The 19,391-nt window shown below is 40.6% G+C and overlaps 1 protein-coding gene across 2 annotated transcripts in view; it reads right to left on the bottom strand.

Annotated features, from left to right (window-relative positions):
• The window catches only part of Mctp2 (multiple C2 and transmembrane domain containing 2), a 221,977-nt gene that overhangs the window by 97,774 nt on the left and 104,812 nt on the right, over positions 1 to 19,391 (bottom strand). For both annotated transcript variants that reach the window (XM_041638380.1, XM_041638456.1), the window contains 4 exons: positions 18,879 to 19,065; positions 16,854 to 16,947; positions 3,093 to 3,195; positions 1,360 to 1,462 (listed from right to left, as the gene is read on the bottom strand). In XM_041638380.1, the coding sequence (XP_041494314.1) occupies positions 1,360 to 1,462; positions 3,093 to 3,195; positions 16,854 to 16,947; positions 18,879 to 19,065 (487 nt within the window). The remainder of the gene's footprint in view (positions 1 to 1,359; positions 1,463 to 3,092; positions 3,196 to 16,853; positions 16,948 to 18,878; positions 19,066 to 19,391) is intronic.

Below are 19,391 nucleotides of genomic sequence, written 5' to 3'. Positions count from 1 at the left end.
CAATGAATAAAATACACTGAAGATTAATCCATTCAAAAGTGTAAGGGGGGAGGGAGGGAGGAAGGAGAGGAAGAGAGAGGGAAAGAGAGAAAGAGAGAGTGGGAGAGAAATAAAGAGACTACTCTCTCTGCTCACATACACACATACTGAATTGTTACGGATGGATGTTTGGGCTTTGCACCATCCCTCTTTAGACATCTTTTAAAGTGTGTCCTATATTCCTGCTACATGTATTCTTGCAGGAATATCTGCCAGAGCTGTAATAAAAAAGTGGAGGAAAATCCCAGATTGCCATCTCCTCTCCATGAGCACTGCCGCCTGCCATGGAGGGCTCAGAGCATGTGGCGGGGGCAGGCTGCAGCAGCCAGCAGCTGCTGCCTGCATTCTCTTGGAGGAGCATCAGGGATATGAGAACTTGGGGAGAAATTAACCAAGTGATCAAAAGCAGATGAAAAGATATTAAGAGGGTACAGTGTTCCCCTCCCTGTAAACATTATGAGAGCAAGATGAAGCTTGTGGTTAGATCACAGAGTGCACAACTCACAAAAAAAAATGTACAAATAGCTCTGAAAAAAAAGTATGAGAGAAGAAATATATTTTGGTGACCCCATAATGACTGTATAACCAATTTTACAAATGGTTGGAAAACTAAAATGCTTGCCTCTAACAAGTTCATATGATACATATTAATGTCCCATCAAAAGGGAAAAGGGGGGGTATTAAATAATAAATAAATAAATAAAAGAGTAATTGATGGGCCACCTTTTCTCCTTCACCCTTGTAAAGGTATTATTCAGGGATGCTTTCTCTACTGCATAATTTTTAGCATTCTTTTTCATTCTGTTTTCTTCTTTGCTGACCTTAATTTGATTATTGAAATACTCTTGATTTTCCAAGGGAAATCTTTATTTTCTTCTACCAAAAATATTTGAAATCTGAAAGCATCCATAACAGACAGAACTTTGGGGAGAAAGGGTCTTTAGGAGAACTGCACCCAAGTGCGCAGTCACCAACAATTAATGTTGAGTGAAGCGGACCGGGAGGAAGTCAAAGGAAATCAGTGCGTATTCCTCACTTCATCTGCGGGAAATCTGACGAGAGAGCTGCGCTCCTTGAAATCAGACCGAAATCGCCATTCTGAGACGGAGTGAAGTCTGAGAGTGTATTGAAAGATTAGCCAAAATGTCTGGTTGATTAAATAAATATTAGACTCACACAGAAAAGGCCATGTCTCTTTGTATCTAAAGTACAAAGTATAAATGCCACTTTCCATTGTAGCTCCATGACTGTCGAAGATAAAATTATTCGAGACCATAGTAACTCTGATTTACAAATTGTTGATTAATGGAGAGGACTTACAGATAGCAAGGGGATGGCCACTTTTCCGAGAAAATCCGGGGCTTTATCTCCATCCTCATCAAACACCGTCACTTCCAAAACATCGTGGATATCCTTAATAGGGCTAAAAGCGGAAATATCAGGTATTATACACAAAAACACACGGGTGACGTCTCCTCCATGAAGATCTGAAAACACTTGCACTAATTAAGCCTGTGTGTCCTCGGGGCATAAAACTATCATTTAATTAAACCCCCAAAATTAAATCAAACTGACTATTCCCAAACCTTCCATCATGGAAAATTCAGATGTGCACATACTGAAGAAAGTCAACTTTCTTCCTGTGGCATTTTCCACACACATGTACACTCAAGGGAGGTACTCTTAAAGAAACAGGATTTAAAAAAAAAAAGAAGAAAAGAAAAAGAGAGAGAAATCAGAGGAGAAATAAGAGGCGCTGCAAAGTCACCCTGCGATGGGGAAAAGCAAAAATCATCTTTGGAATTGATGAAGAAAAAATATGAGGGACCAGTTAGATGGCTCAGGGGTTAAAAGCACTTACTGCTCTCGCAGAGGACCCAGGTTCAGTTCCCAACACCCACACTGCATCTCTCTCCTGCCTGTAACCATAGTTCCAAGGGATTCCACCCCATTTTCTAGCCTCTGTGGTCTTCCGAATGCACATGCGGCACATATAAGCTCACACAGGCATACACACTTTAACATATATACATAGACAAACATAAAAATAAGCAAATCAAGATTTTTAATACATTTCTTAAAAAGAAAATCGGATAAAATTATTAGATGAGGTACATAGAAAGCCTTTTCTAATTGAAACGTAAAATACCAAAAGCCCCACACATGATTGTAGGAACACTTTTTCTTTGTATTGAGCAGAAACCAAGTACCACTGACAATAAAAAATAGTGCCAAGGCTTTTGCCAAAATCCCTTATACCTGGCAGTTGGCTGATGTGTCTGTCTCCAGGTGGTTTGCTTCTGCTAGACCTTTGAGGGACTTCCTATAAATACCATCAATTGCACTGGAGGCAATTCTGACTCTTTCTACTTATAAACACAGACTAAGCAGTCTGTTTTGAGGGGGCAAAGCATCATCAACTCACCCAAAATCAATGGGGGGGGTCTCCTTTTAACTGTCAGGTGCCTTAAATCTGAGGCAAACTAGGAAACTAAATACATGCAGCTTCCTGGATGCCCACGTTTGATGAGATACACAGGGCAGTCCAAAGGAGCCAGTCATTCTAATTGAAGGGATTATTAATACCAGGAGTCATTGGAAGTCTTTAAGAAGTCACAGATAATCTGCATTTTTCAAAAGATTCTGACAGAATACAAATCTTCATGCATTTAAGATAGTATCATAACATGTAAGTGCTTAGAATTTAAGACAGGATTCCATTTGTAACTTTTCTTAACCCAGAAATAGATTAGTTTGGACATCTAGAAGCTTCTATCTATCCACAGATTAATTTAGTTACTAAGAGATCTATTTTATAAATGTCCCTGAGCAGTCCCTTACAGTTCTAAATGGTCTCTTCTATTATTAAGCCATACTATAAAATAAAAGGATAAAAGGTTTTTGGAGAAAAAAAACAATAAAATTCGCTCTTTGCACATAAAACTGAGTGGAAAAGTTCCCCTCAAGAGCCCCCAGTCTGCCCCACAGACATCAGGGATAATTGTTCTCTAAGTTAAAGCTGCTCCTTGGATCCCAGGGCATCACACACTTACAATGTGAAAACTTTGTTCCACTCAGGATTGAGGGTTTTGTAAATGGTGTGTGTCTGAAGTCGGTCGTTGCCCAACTCCAGCAGGCAGAAAGGATCACTCTTCCCTGGAAAGAGAACACAGACAACCATCAAAGACCAATGAGTCTCACAAGGGACACGGCAAATCGAGCCAAAGCTGGGTGCTTTCACAATAAACTTGTGAGAACGGAGAGAAACAGAGGGCTGGGAGGCTGCGCTCTCAGCAGGCTTTCTGGATCCACATTTGAGAATTCAGAAAGTGAGGGAAGCCCATGAATGTTCAGTCTTTAACTTATCAAGGGATCCGGATCAATGACACCAGAATTTTTACGCTGAACACTAATGACCACAGCTCTCACAGGAGGGTGCACCAGGCCTGCATGTGGAAGGGTCCTCAGTTCCTTGTGTGTCTTTAAACGGAACTCAATAGCAAAATAAAATAAAATTAACTTAATTATAAAATAGTCCAAAGACTATTAAAAGGCATTCAAAGCACCAAACGTGAATATTCAACATCACTCCTCTTCAGGAAAAGAAAAATCAAAGCCACGATGATAGAGAATCTCACCCCTGTGAGAAAACTGCAATCAAGCAGGCAGCAATGGGGCTGGAGATGGATTGAGCCAGAAAGCATTTAGCACGTACAAAGCCCTGTGCTTTACTCCTAGTACTTCAAGAAAACAGAAACAAGGGGAAATATAACAAATACCATAAATATATGAAGGAAAAGAAGTCTTGGAGGATAGTGGGACAATCAGTAAAGCCATTATGGATAAACAGGGTTCTTTTTAAAGCTACACATAGATCTATCACCTGGCAGCAATCCTCTTTTCACATACACACACACACACACACACACACACACACATATGGGGGTGGGTGGGGTGTGCATGTGTATATGCATATATACATATATATCCAATATATATCCATATATGCATATATATCCAAGAGAAATGGTTTCAGCCTCTATAGCATAGTGTCTCTCCCAGTATTCCTCATAATAGCCAAAAACACAGACAACATAGGTGTCTACCCAAGCATAGGAGGAAATGTGCTACACACAGACAACAAAATTAGAACCAGTCCTAAGGAAGATTAAACTATTAAAAGGATTAAACCATGTCATTTGCAGCAACACAGATGAGCCTGCGGGATAATATATTATGAAAGTCAGTCACAGAAAAAATAAACACTGCAGGGTCTCATTCATAGACAGGATAGATAGAATAGATAGATAGATAGATAGATAGATAGATAGATAGATAGATAGATGGAAGAGATAGATGATAGATAGAATAGATAGATATAGATAGATAGATAGATAAAGATAGATAGATGATAAGATAGATAGATATAGATATAGATAGATACATGATAGATAGAATAGATAGATAGATAGATAGATAGATACATGATAGTTAGAATAGATAGACGATAGATAGATAGATAGATAGATAGATAGATAGATAGATAGATAGATAGATAGATTAGATAGAATCATGAAGAGGGAGCTGGAGAGCTGGTTCATGAGTTAAGATCATTAGTTACTCTTGCAAAAGACTCTGGTTCAATTCCCAGCACCCACACGGCAGCTTACAACCATCTCTGCTTCCAAGAGATCTGATAGCATCTTCTGGCTTCCGCAGGTAGCAGGCAAGCAATGGTGCAAAGGCATGCATGCAGGAAAACAGCGATACATACAAAAAATAAAAAGAAATGTCAAATATTTGGAAGACGTGTAGAGAAAGAGTGGTGACAACATGCTAGAGGAGGAAGAGGGAGGCGTGGGTGGAGAAGGAGTTATACACAAGCACAAGGTTAAGATTAAGGAGGAGCAAATGCTGGTGTTCTCTTATGTGGCGTGCTGATTGCGGTTAATAATATTATATTGGATGCTTTAAAAGAGCTATAGGAAATGATTTTGGATCTTTATATACAAAGACAGGCTTGATGTATAAAATGACAGACATGGTACATGTGCTTGATTTAATTATGATACCATGACACACATACCAAAATACCACAATCTATAATGTTGCTATCACGTGCCAGTTAAAAGCAATGTACTTGAAATATAACACTATCATCTTCCTAAATTTTCTTTAGGTCAACGCAGACAATAACTCTTCTATAATTGGAAACAAATGAAAACATTGACTTCCATTAGGCAGTGAGAAGATAGACCAACAAAGTACAAAAAGGCTCTTCTGAACTAAGCCTCTACCCTAAGTGAATAAGTAGACATGATATACATTCCCAGTTTGAGACCCCACATGCTAAAGTTTGTGATGCCATGAAACATTGAAAGTATATTTCAGGAAGTAAGGTCAGAGCTGATTTTTAACTTAAAGTTTTCATCTCATAGAGTTGGAAAGGATGAAAGTTTGAGTTCAGGTCTCTAGAACTCACAAAAACCTAGGCAAGACGGGAGGCAGAGGCAAGAAAAATCCAGAAAGATTCTAAGTCAACTGGCCTGGTGTATAGTGGAAAATACCCAGGGAGACACAAAAACACAAAGACAGACAGACACACACACACACACACACACACACACACACACGTTCCCTGTCTAAAACGAGGTGGAAGATGATGACGGACACTCAACATTGAATTATGACCTTCATACACCTCTATGACATGTGAGTGTAGGTCCTTGCACATAGGTACATCATACAGGCACAAGCATGCACATACATACATGTACATACACACACAGTTGCTTCCCACCTCACATCTTCTCCTTTTCCCTCTTATCTCCCTCTATACTCCAAAAGAACACATACAAGAAACAAGGACACCTCAAATCCAAAATCTGCTTGACAACCACCAAGTGAAAAGCCATTACCTTTCACAGGGACAGGCAGGGAGGCCTAAGATTGGATCTGTCGGGGGAAGAAAGAATGGCTACAATGTCCATTTGACATTAGTGGGGCATGATACAGGGCTTAAAGACAGACGTCCCTCTAACAGGTATCTAGGACCTACCACAAAATGTACTCAGGCATGCTGAACGTTTAGCCAATGCTTCAGGCTGCTGAACATACATCTAATTCTCTTTAGACACACTTAGGAGTGCTGAGGCCCTGCACATCCCTACAGAGTTTTACTTACCCCAGAGCCTGCACATGGGTATGATTAAAAAAATTTTTTTTTTAAAGTTCAAATGTAGAAGCATGGGACAGAGTTAGTATTAAACATGAGAGCCCCATTGCACTGATTCATGGCTTGGGCAACTCAGGGCCCAAGAAGAAGCCTTTCAAAGGCAGTTCCATAATCTCAGTTGCCTGTAGAATAATGCATCCATGGGCAGAAATGGAAGCATCACTGTCCTCAGCTGCAAGCAATGGGAAGGACATGTATCCACTCCGCAGAAATATAATAATAATTAGATTAAAATTATTTTATACTAATATAAAATGAATATGTAAAAATAACACCAGATGCCTGTGAATTCTTGAAAAAGCCAGATAACCAAGCTAAAAATATATGTACTCTATCAACCAAGAGTACACATGCAAGAGACACCCTTCTCCTTGAGCGACGCCTGAACTGGCCTCTGCTTCGCCAAGATTCTGGTACCAAGAAGTCATTCTTTCTCCTGACCTCTGACTGTGGCTACATCTGTTATCAATTCCGGCTCTTATGCTTTCATGAATGAAAGTGGCTCTGACCTGCTTTCTAAGCATGTGACTCGTGGCAGCCCAAATACCGAAGGGGCACGCAACATGTCACTGACACAGAAATCCACCAACGCCCAATTTCGTTGACTTGTCGTCAGGTTCCTTTGGCAAGGCCTTCTGTAGAAGAAGTGCAAGCGGAACCTGCTGGGGCAGAAGACGTGCATCCCCTTCAGCTCTGATGGGAACGAAGATTCCAGCCCTGGATGACATGCTCAGGTGCAGCTGCAAACCCCCTCCCCAACCTGAGCTGAAACAGCTACTTAACCGTTTGTCAGACCATTAGTAGGTGTCAGCGCTGCTCCTCTAGGGATGGCGGCATGACATGCCATCAGCGCTGGCTCTGGGGAGAGCACCTGACACATTTAATGAAAGCTCCGGGGTTAGTACACAGCAGGGCAGAGGCGCCACAGTCCTGCAGAGGCACAGGTGGGCTTGAGCTGAGCCCAGCTCTCCGGAGCAGCAGCAGCCCTGTGCCTAGCTAATGAGGAGCACGCTCCTCTCCAGAACCCAGGAACTTTAGTCATGTGTCTCTGAGGAGCCTACTGCAACAACTCTCTGAAGGTAATTCAGTCAAAACTCATTAAAATGCTGCATTTATTAATATTGCAGTACAAACAGGCAGAGAGGGGGAAACAAAGACACGGTGCTTATAGAGTAATTTGTGCGTACTTTGGATATTAGTTTCGTTCTCTTTCAAAGTTTCACAGGGGAGGGTTCTCTAAGATTTAAATGATGAATATTCAAATGGAGGACAACGCTCTCTCATAAAAATGGGCCATTCTAATATTTCCCAACGATACTAAGAGAATAATGCCAGACTAACTGAAATCCAGACACACTAAACCTTATTTTGCTGTCAAGCTCCTAGTCAACCTTCAGTTCAAGCAAATGCAGTCGTAACATTAGTGGCTCAGGTTCATGAAGAAGCATCAATCAAAAAGTCTTATTTGGGGGCGCCAACTTAAAATTCATTTCCATTCCTAAAACAGTAGGTCGGAATTTTTCATTTCAATACCTTTATTTGGATGCTACAGATGTCAGATATCGATATTTTGGGAGTAATATCTGTCTTAGGCTTTCCATTGCTGCGACAAAACACCATGGCCAAAAGGCAAGTTGAGGGAAGAAGGGGTTTATTTGGCTTACACTTCAGTTTTGCTGTTTGTCACTGAAGGAGGTCAGGACAGGAACTCAAACAGGACAGGGTCCCAGAGACAGGAGCTGATGCAGAGGCCATGGAGGAGTGCTGCTTACTGACTTGCTCAGCCTGCTTTCTTATAGAACCCAGGACCAGCAGCCCAGGGATGGCACAACCCACCATGTGCTGTGTCCTCCCGCGTTGATCACTCAATAAGAAAATGTCTTACAGCTGAATTTCATGGAGGCATTTCCTCAACCGAAGTTCCTCCCTCCCTGATGAGTCTAGCTTGTGTCAAGCTAGACACACAAAACCAGTCAGTACTGTACTGTTTTAAAAGTAATTTCCTGAATATCTACTCTATTCCTCGAACTGGCCAGGACGTGGATACACAAAGCTAACCAAGCTTCCACCCACAAAGACTCTTCTCAGAGGCAGTGATCTTATAGTAGAAACAAATGGCTTATAGACAGATTCATCAGGAAGGTGTTTGTGTGCACACACATAGAGCTGGTCCACCCTGCTTGATGGGTCTAGTGAACATTAATCATAAATGTAAGTATGCCTGTGATAGCTTGACTCGTTTGACTAGAGACAACCGCATCACCATTCAAACTCCATCCCCATCGTAGCAGGCATTAGGAAGACAGAGGTTAGTGAATGTATGTGGGAGAATATGTGTATATAGTTTTATAAAGTTTACACATTTTGTACAAGAGGGTCAGCAGGCATCCTTAGATCTTATGATAGTGGCAAAATCGTTTTTCCTTTTCATTTCACTTCCAAGTTTCATCCAAGTTCCGAAACATCCCAGCATCCTCTGAGCTTGCCTCAGCCCTCAGCAGAAATCAGGCTCCTCACAGCTGCCAGAATACATCTTTGTAGTCTGCACGGGATCACACCACTCCCTCTCCTCGGTTTCCCACTTGCCATTGCTTGGCTTTCAAGCTATCCAGTCCCACCTCGGAAACCAGCCTCCTTCTTCCCCAAAGGTCTCCTCCGGGATCTGTTTTCTAGTCTCAGTTGATGATCTCTCCCCGCCTTGACAGAGCTCTGCATGCTTGGAGTTGGGAAATGCTCGGCACTTGCTCCTGCCATGCCAGCCCCTTCTCTGTCTCACTTAACATGTCACCTTCTCTAGGACACTATCAAGTGTTCTTCAGTGAGTCCCACACTGATCATAGCAGCAAAATGATAATCGCACATCTGTTGCTGAGCATGGGAATCAATTCCTACCCCCACTATGTTACCAGGACACAACACGGGCCCACTCAGAAGCACCTACTGAAATGAATCAGGATGGGCTGTGACCCCTGCCTCTAAAACCAAAGTGACCTATGCTATGAGTTGATTGGATGCCACGCAAGAGTAGGATTCACGGGCACTCATGGCAATATTAAGATACAATTGGCAAATCTTCTACATCCTCCCAAACTTCACTTCAACCCAAGTCCGCATTCTTTGGCAGACAGTTGAAATGGACAGGCTGCCAAAGGCAGATTTATATAGTTTTTAATGTGTTTTTCAAACTCCTCGATTTGGTCTCAGCTGTCCAGGAGGATCTCATGAAAATTAAAAGCATTCAATCACTACCACGAAGTTTCTAGAAATTCCAATTATAGTCGTCCCCCTGAAAATAGGGCATCCTTAGGAGGAAAAGTATTGCTATGGATACAGCTCCCAGAGACAGACAGTGAATTTAAACCATAAAATGGGCATGTGGGTTAAAATTCCCCGTGAACAATAACTACAGGTCTGCTCTTCTGATTCAAGCGGGTTTAAAAAAAAAAAGAAGAAAGAAAAAAAAACTAAACACAACAAAGTAAAATTACAGAAATGCTTCAAAAGTCAGTACTACAACGTATGACTGGGAGATTTATACTCTGTACTGTGAGTTTCACTGTGGCGTTTCAGTCAACAGTTTTACGTGGGGGAGTGCTTTTATATATAATAAAAATGTGACGAGCCCACAAATGTGCTTTATATAGATAAAATTATTATCCAGATTATCAAAATGTGAAATGCAGGTGTCGGACAGATTAGCACAAGAACTTCCTTACTGAAAAACTTTTTAAAAAAAAATTAGCAGATAACAGGACCAGAAATAACAAGAATAAAGCATCCTACAGTGATCACTGTCAATTTCTAAAAGTGACTGAAAAGTTAAAAGTGATTGGAATGCTTAATAATTCCAGGATCATCTAAAATTAAGACAGGTTATAAACAATAGGTTAAGAAGACAGAGTTTGACATTTTTCATGTCAGCAACACACTAATAAAGTAAATGTAATGAAGAATGGGAAAAATAATCTACTGAATATAAAATATATACTAGGCATGCTCATTTAGGTTTTAATTTAACCCTAAAAATACTCATGAGAATGTCAAGATTCACAGTGCACCCATGCCACTGGGGGAGAAGCAACTAACAACTCACACAACATACACATACACATATATGTGCCTTTCCATCATAGTAAAAAGGAGGTCTCAATGAGAAGCAATCACCATAAAAATCAAGGGAAAACACATACACTGATCGCCATCTTCTATAAATTTATCATTAAACTATACAGGCTTAATCAGGCTCAGGATTTAGGCATGGGGGAAGAGTTCATGCACTGCCTAATGGACAGGGGGTGTTAGCAAAGTAATGGGTGTTCATCTTCACGTGTTAGATGTACCGAGAGCTCCTCCTAATGGCACAACCAAGGAACAGCAAATGGTTCTCCCTGATTCAGCAAGCTGTGTGCCTCCCTGACACAGATGGTACAAACCACCCCTTCATCTGGAATTCTACACTGGAGGAGGAGGGAGGGGGCCCAAAAGAAAGATACAGATTGCACCTACAGATCTTATGTCCCTAAGGGTCTGTTCACCTTGTAGAGACATTCAATAGTAAGTGATAAAAGTCAGCACAGTGCTAAGATGCCAACTTTGCTTGGGTTGAGGAAAACTTTAAACATCTGTGGGGAAAGCAAACTATACTTCCCAGAAAGCAGCAGTGGCATGGAATGAAATGGACTTCCGAATCTTAGCCCTGCATCAGGTCATGACCCTGGTCCTAACCCATTTACTCATCAAATAAGACTATGTTGATAACAACTTGCATTTCTTGCTCAAAAAAAAAAAATGTTGTCCTTGACATTCCTCTGACAGACACACTTGAAGATTATTTAATTTGGCAGATATTGGAAGCTGTTTATAACCCATGACTGGTGTTTATAATGAAATACGTTCAAAGCTCTCAAAAATGAAGTACAATTCATGGTGGGATGTTTGAAGGGCAAGTAGATGCCAACATTGGGTGAAGACTGTAATTCCAGGTTTGCCTCCTTCATTGCCTCAGGTAAACATCCAGATTCTCCTCCAAACATAAAGCTCAGCACAAAGATAGGATTGCAATGCAGAATGAGATCAAGCACAGCACAGCACAGCAATGTTCATGCTGCAACATTCAGCCATGCAGCATTGTCCTGGCCTGGTCTAGGTAGAGAATAATCACTCTGGCAAAGGAAACACACTTAAGTTCCTACCTCTTCCATTTCTATATGATTCATGAGCCAATCTACTGCCATTCACAGGGCTGGGGTAGTAGGATAAGGCACAGGGAGACATAAACATCTCATCTACTTGAATTTTTAAAGAAGGGGAATAATTAAGTTCATGGAAAAAAGCTTGATTAAGAAGAAAGTCCATGTGTAACAGAGAAGAGTCGGGAATAGATGTTGAATCTCTACCTGCTTGCTGTGCAAAGGCTATCCACGAATGCCTTCTTACTCTGACATAAGGAATTGACTCCACAGGTTACACCACCTCACAATCACATTGAGACTATTCTGAACAGTTAGACCACTGTAAGCTGAGCACGCAACACTGCTCCCTGTGATCCATCACTGACTCTCAAGTGTAAGAGAAGTGTTCTTAATGGACAATTCTAGCTAAAAAAAAAATGTGTCAGTTCTCAAATGCCTTTCTATTAATACACGGTATACTTTGTTATCTTTGTATGGTCTATGAGACATATTTGCATTACTCTTTAACATTATCTATGCATTTGATAAACTGGGGGCAGATGAGAACATACAGTCTCTGCAGGGGCCTCCACTGTTGCTAGGGAACTGGGTGCTCTTACCATTTTTTTCAGCTTTGTACAGAAGGGAGGGGGGAAGAGGATTTCAGCCACTCTTTTAAGTCATTAGTTTGAAAGTTATTTATTTATTTATTTATTTTTATTTTTTATTTTTTATTTATTTTTTTTTTTTTTTTGGTTTTTTGAGACAGGGTTTCTCTGTGGTTTTGGAGCCTGTCCTAGAACTAGCTCTTGTAGACCAGGCTGGTCTCGAACTCACAGAGATCCGCCTGCCTCTGCCTCTGCCTCCCGAGTGCTGGGATTAAAGGTGTGCGCCACCACCGCCCGGCTGAAAGTTATTTATTTTTCTCTAAAAAGCTGAGTTTTAAGCTAAGTGAACTAGATTTGTCTTATCAAGCATAACACACAGGTCTGTTCACCTTGAATCAAACAACACAGTACATCATTTGTTTCATGAATAAAGGCTGCAACCCAGTTACCAGAGAAGTGATAACATCAGACTGAAGAACCCATTGTTGTAAAGTACGAGGTTACCCTATTCTCAAAGAGTTGGTAATACAGCTTATAAGTACATCCTACAGGCTCCTCATTAGAATAACTTTAAGATAGCCAGAGCTAATGTTAGCATAGACCTCAGGACAGGAAAGAAAAAAAAAAAAAAAACCTCTCAGTAACTTTTAGAAAATGGGATCTAAGAAAGACCACCTTCCTGTTTTTAACATGTGGTCTCACAGTGTTACCCAGGATGGCTTCAAAGTTGTGACCATCTTTTCTCATCTTCTCACTCTCTTAGAGATGGACATTTTTAGCTGTGTTCCATCATGCCTGGCTTTCAGATCCATATTATTCAAGTCGTTTCTCTCAGACTCTCCGGTAATCCACATTTGTCTTGAACTTTCTACCTAGTGAAGAGTGGCATAAAGCTTCTTATCCTTCTACCCTCAGGTGCCCAGTGCTAGGATTACTGCTTGCACGGCCACAACTAATGTATGCAATGCTGGAGACTGAGTTCAGAACTTCATGCAAATTAGACCTGCACTTTAGGACCTGATCAAAATGCTGTTGGATATTTTTACACTGTTTGAAAATGTATTGCTATTATTGGTGTAATAAATGCTGAAAGATAAATGGCTAGAAAGAGGTTAATCAGGACTTCTGGAGACAGAAAGGACTCTAGGAAGGAGAGGAAGAAGAAAGGTGGAGCTACCACCCAGACAGAGAGGAATCAGGAGGTACAATATGATAGAGAGGTAATGCCATGTAGCAGAATATACACAAATATAAATGGGTTAATTTAAGTTATAAGAGTTATTTGAGACAAGTCTAAGCTAAAGGCTAAACTTTCATAATCAATAATAAGTCTCTATGTCATTATTTGGGACTGGTGGCAGAAAAGAAGGTTTGTCTACATATGGCACCCAATGTGGGGGCCTCAAATATCCAAACATAGGGCCTGAGAAAGCTAAGAAATGTCTGGACAAGAAACTGAACATAACTTCCTAGTTCTATGGTCTCTTCCACAGGCCATTGCTGTTGCCTGAAGGCTTGAGACAGTCAGCACCATGCACAAAAGCTGAGCCACACTCATGGTTCAGCTGATATGGCAGTTTAATATTTGTCTCATGTATTCAGGGAATGCTTCAGTAACTTAGCAAACTAAGTCCAGACACAGAAAACCTCTAAAAATGTACAATATGTTTTAAAAATATACTTAGATACTCAAGAAAGAAAAAGTGTATATACACTGTCATGGAAAAATACTTTAAAGATAATAATGTCTTTAAAGGAATAATAAAGCAATATAAAAAGATAAAGCCACATAAGTATGGGAAATACAAAGGTTGTCTGGATCCTGTATAGCGCTTTGTTGACTTTGAATTTATTTAAATGCTAATATACAAAAAACAATAGCAGCTAAAATACATTGGATCATGGAAACTGCTAATTTAAACCAAACTGTATATTTCAAGTGTGTCTTAACTTCAAACGAACGTCAAAAATTATGTTGTGTTGGGGGACAGGTTTTACCTTTATTTCCAGAGGAAACAAAAGTTATGATTCTCTTTAAAATGAGTGAAGATCAGATTTGATTGGGGGAGATCTGAATATTTTAGCTACAGACATGGAAAAAAAAACAAGAAAAACTACAGAATCAGTGATATATATGTTGATCTCTCGACATTGGAACAGTTCTGAGACTGGATTAAATATGATAAACCTTGTTGGCCACAGAATCCTCATGACTTATTATTACATGCCATCCTTTTCATGTGGCATGGATAAGTGTTTGACTATATAGTCCAAACAAATTTATAAAGTTAACAGACACTTTTTATCTTCTCAAACTTAGAACAAAATAATCTTTAACAGACTTGTGCACACTACACATTCTGTCCTTGTATTAACGCAGTAAGATACATCACATTTAAAATTTGTGTTTTCAGGAAAAAAAAAAGGACTAGGTACCAACAAACCAGTAGCCCAAGTGATCCAGCCTCTCCGAATGCCTCTGTTCCATTTTCCTTAAAATTCTGCATCCAGAACAACTTCAAAGCTACTAGCTGAGATGGTCTAGCCTTACAGATTACTCTAGCCAGGACTTCCAATAAACCCTGCACTTTCCCATTACACAGAGACTGGACAACAAATGTTATAACTAGTTTTTTCAGGATTTAACCATTAACCCAGTTTCTCAGGATCCCCTTAAGATGTTGTCACCCTCATATACAGGACATGTCTAGAGAACATGAGAACCACATTCTCAAGAGGTGAGGTGGGTAGTTTGGGGTTGTTCAATGGATTGTGGATGTTTATCATCTTTTAGGGGGCGTCTTTACAAGTTATTATTAGTCGATGTCAGGAAAAAATCTGAGCAAAGGAGAATAGATTCAAGGATCTCTTTCTGAAGGCAAAATGGGATATATTATAGAAATGATGAGATAAAAGGTAGGATTGTTGGGTCTACTTTTGTACTAAAAAACTACTAGTCTCAAATATTTTATATTAGTATGAATTTTTATATATTGATACAAATTTAAGGTTATTTTTGTTATATTGTGTATATGTTTCTACTCTTGTTTAAGATATTGTACCTATGCAATTCATTTAAAGATGTAATGTAAAGTTTTTAATCATTGAAAGCTATTTAGGATAATAAAGAAAGGTAGGTTAATAATTATTTATCTATAACAATCAAACTTACAATCATGTCAGATGTTTTCAAGATTAAACAGAGATATATTTTAAATAGATAATCTTCAAAGACCTACATAATATGACACTTAAAATGTCTTAATAACAAAAGGCTTTTCTTGACAGTAAGATAGATACATCTGCTCTTGGCAACAATTTACTTCACAAAAGGATGATGGGCATTGAAGAATCTCTATATGGAACTTGCTTTCAATGTGGCAAATCTAGCCAGCCTCAGGACTAAACATACAGACACACACACACACACACACACACACACACGGAGGGGGCATGCACACATATCTATGCATAGACATGGACCCACATATACACAAACACATACTAGACACAAGTCCATATATAAAAAATTGTTGAGTATTATATCTAAAAGACTTAAAATTACTATCTTTTAGAAGGTCACAAAAACAGTTCTTAAAATCTATTCACTGTGACCTTCCTTGGGGTGGAGACAAATCATTTTGTATAATTACATAGTAGTCCTTTCTTCCCATGATCTGTGGCAGGGTGCAAACTTCTGGAAATTAAGTTCCTATTGAGGTTCAGTTCAATAACTGTTTACAAAAGGATAGCTTAAACTTAAAAAATTCCTATCAAGTTAAGCTTCTAAAAACTTGGGCTTATGGTCAGGTGGCAATGGCGCCCACCTTTAATCCCAGCACTTGGGAGGTAGAGGTAGGCAGACCCCTATGAGTGCAAGATCAGCTTGGTCTACAAGAACTAGTTCCGGGACAGGCACTAAAGCTACACAGAAAAACCCTGTCTTGAAAAACCAAAACCAAAATCAACAAACAAACAAACAAACTTGGTCTTATGAATTTTCAGCTTATTAAAACTTAATGTAGAGCTAGACAAATGGCTCACAAGTTAACACTTTCTGCTCTCCCAGAGGACCCACAATTGGATTCCAGCCCCCACAGCAGGAAGCTCACAGTGCCTGCATATATAGGAGATTAAACCCTACAAATCCTTCCATTGTGTTTGGTGTGCAATGTAGCCATGAGAGGGAAGTGACTGGTTGGACTTTGCCCATGTCTGGAAGACCTTACATGTTGCACAGCCCGCTGCAGGACAAAAAAGGTCCCCTCGGGCCTCCACCCAAAAGCCCAAGTTCACGAGGGACCAGGAGAGTATTCCTGAAGGGCGGCAAAAAGCAGAAAGCAGTCCCAGAGCCCAGACCTTGGTCACTAATACAGTGATGCTCAGATCAACCAAGCATTGCCTGTTGAAGATTGAAGGGCAGCATTCAGCAGCAAAGTGAGCATGTGAAGGGGGGCAAGGAGCCATAGGAGGGACTTCAGCAAGCAGGGCCCGGAACCACCGTTTGCAAGTACAGAAGCTTTAACTGCGAGGCTATCAATCCATTAGTATTTCAGAATGCCAAATGAGCTACTACATGAATCCATCTGGGCAGCATTATTTGAAACGAAATGATTTTGTGGGAAATACACACTGTGAGAAACAATTGCTCCCGTGTGTGCTTTGCCTCCTATTACTTTATCCAAAGGAACCCAATAGTTACTTCTGCTTATTAAGTGTCTGGTTTTGCCTGAAGCTCACTTTGAAGCAAGACAAATCACGGTAACAAGAGTGAACGAAGAGGCTTATGTTCTTCTCTACCTGAGAAATCAGCTGCCAAGAGGTCCACCGCCTTCAGAACCTTCACCTGGAGAAGGCCAACGTCTTTCACGTCTCTCAGTGAGTTCTGTAAGGCCTGTGGAGACACAGGAGGTTAAACACAAGAGAGAAAGCAATGCTCCTGCATGCGCCGCTCTTGCCGTGAAGTTTCCCCGGAAGTATGTTCCAGATTTATCTCCCCCCTCCTCATAAAATTCTTAGAAGAGCTGCGAAGCTGTGCATGTCAGACACCAGGGCCGTTAGGCATGCATCACAGCCAGATGAGAAGAAAATTGACTGAGAATTAATTAACTGCAGCCTCAAAATAAACAAATTAGAAGCACTCACAATCTGCTTTTAACATTGCCCCCCGGTGCTAGCATAGATAACCCACTGGGAAAATGTGTGGGTGGAATTACATTCCTTCTCCCCTGCCTTTTCTCATTAAGGCAACTTCTCAACTACCTTTAAAGGCAATGGCAAGCTGATCTTGTTATTATAAACTTTATGGATACTGTAGGACTAACCTTCCTCCCGCTGCAAATGCTTCTGATCAAGGAGAAATAATCAGAGATAGAGCGAAACTCAGTTTCCTGATCTATGATTAAATCTGTTCCATTCATTAAATGAAAACTTGGGCTTCTGGCACCACCCTGTAGTCACATTCTCTTTAGTCTTTAATTAACATTTTCCATAGATTGAATACATTTACTCATGATGCTGAAGCTGGTGCTGTACAGCTTCTCTAAGCACATAGCATCCTTACAAACACGTGTATCAGAGACAAGTGGTGCGGTACCTATTCTCATGTCTACAGAAGGTGTCTAATAAAAGCATAGCTTCAAAACCATCAAAAACAGTTGCCATTCTTATTAATAACTAAAAGGATGGGATAAGCAGGCTAAAATGACTTAGGGGACAACAGTAAAAACCCTTGTTATTTGAGCATGTGAGGGTAAAACAGCCAAAATTAATTTCTGTATGTTTGGCCTAATCTAACATGCAGCAACTCTAAGAACTTTTGAAAACTATTCTCCCCATGTACTTTTAACCGAAACAAGCCAACCAGCTAGTTTTTGAGACATATGGAAGCTTTTGAGATGAATATTACTATAATGTAAAGGGAGAAATGCTTTCTACAAACGGGTACTCTGCGGGGATGGTAGGCATGTGTGCCTGTAATTCCAGTGTGGAGACTGAGGCAGGAGGATTAGGATCTGGGGAAAGTCTGGGCTACATAGTAAGTTCTAAGCCAGCCTAAGCTATACATAAAGACTGTATGATTGTGTATTCTTTCTCTCTCTCACATGCTGGCTCACTGAAGAAACTCGGGATGTCTACTTTCTTAGCAGCTTCAAATGCTAAGATATTTTCAAAGCAGTCTTCATGATGCTGCAAATATTGTTTTATAAAGCATGCTTCATAAATTTTTGAATCCACTTGAATTGCAACCCACTGTCTACTTGAGGAGTGTATTTATTTTCACCTCCCATTTACTTAAAGTCCTCAGAGAAGACAGCCACAGTGAATTCCGCCCAGACATCTTCTGAAGATAACAAACTGGCTCGCCAAGTCTGTGCTGACCTGAGATGCAGGTCTGGAATGCTCCCTCGTGAAGATTAAGCATTATTCAATCCAATACACTTCCACAATGAGGACCTCTAGAGGCACTGGCACTACACACTATCCTGAGAACAGTGTGGCTACTGACTAAAGAATCCTTGGTTCTGGATTCTAGGCCTTTGCATTCAGCCCAAGACAGAAATAACAAACACATGTTGATTTACCAAGAGGAGGAGACAAAATAAGAAACAATAAAGAAGGTCATAGTACCAGAAATAAATGGATAGATAAATACTAAATATACCATTCACCCCACATCTTATTTTGTGAGACAGGGAGTTGAACTTGCAACAGAGATCTCTGTTGGTACTTTTGTCAGTGTACAGACTTGGTTCTAACTTCAAACTGCACGCTGGTGGGAGGAGTCAGGGAGGAAGGGGCCATGTGACAAGGCCATGCACTCACATATCGCTGGGAAATCTGCTTCCGCTCGCTGGGATCCTCCAAGGGGCAGACACAGAGGTCGGATATGGAGACTCCCGTACAGGGAGTCAGGGTGATCAGCATGAGGAGGGCCCCCAGGCAGCTGTCCAGAGGCAGCTCCAAGCAGTTGACTTGCTTCAGCGGGAGGCCTGAAATATCCACTTTACACCTGGGGACATTTCAGGGGATGGGAAAAGCAGGGATTGATTATTCCAAAGCCATTGCAAAACTCCCGAGCCCCCCATTTCACACAAACTTCCTCAGTACCAAACTTCACTGTCTGGGCACGGGTTATTGATGGGGAAAGGTTGCCAGAGTCCCCTGGCCCAGGGTACTCTATAGGCCTAATGTGCTCTAAATTTAGGATTCTCTTTCATTAAAGAAAATGAAAAGAAAAAGGCAATAACAGAGTATGACAAAGCGGGGGAAAAGATGCCAGGTCTTTGCCAAATAAGGGCCGTAAAAAGACAATACAATCAAGAATGAGGGAGAAGA

This window comes from Microtus oregoni, unplaced genomic scaffold (genome assembly GCF_018167655.1).
Source record: "Microtus oregoni isolate MIOR12 unplaced genomic scaffold, Mior012 000000F_ref0000247, whole genome shotgun sequence".
Classification (NCBI taxonomy): Eukaryota; Metazoa; Chordata; class Mammalia; order Rodentia; family Cricetidae; genus Microtus; species Microtus oregoni.
Note: the sequence above shows the minus strand (reverse complement) of the source record. Positions and strands in the feature narration are given on the sequence as shown.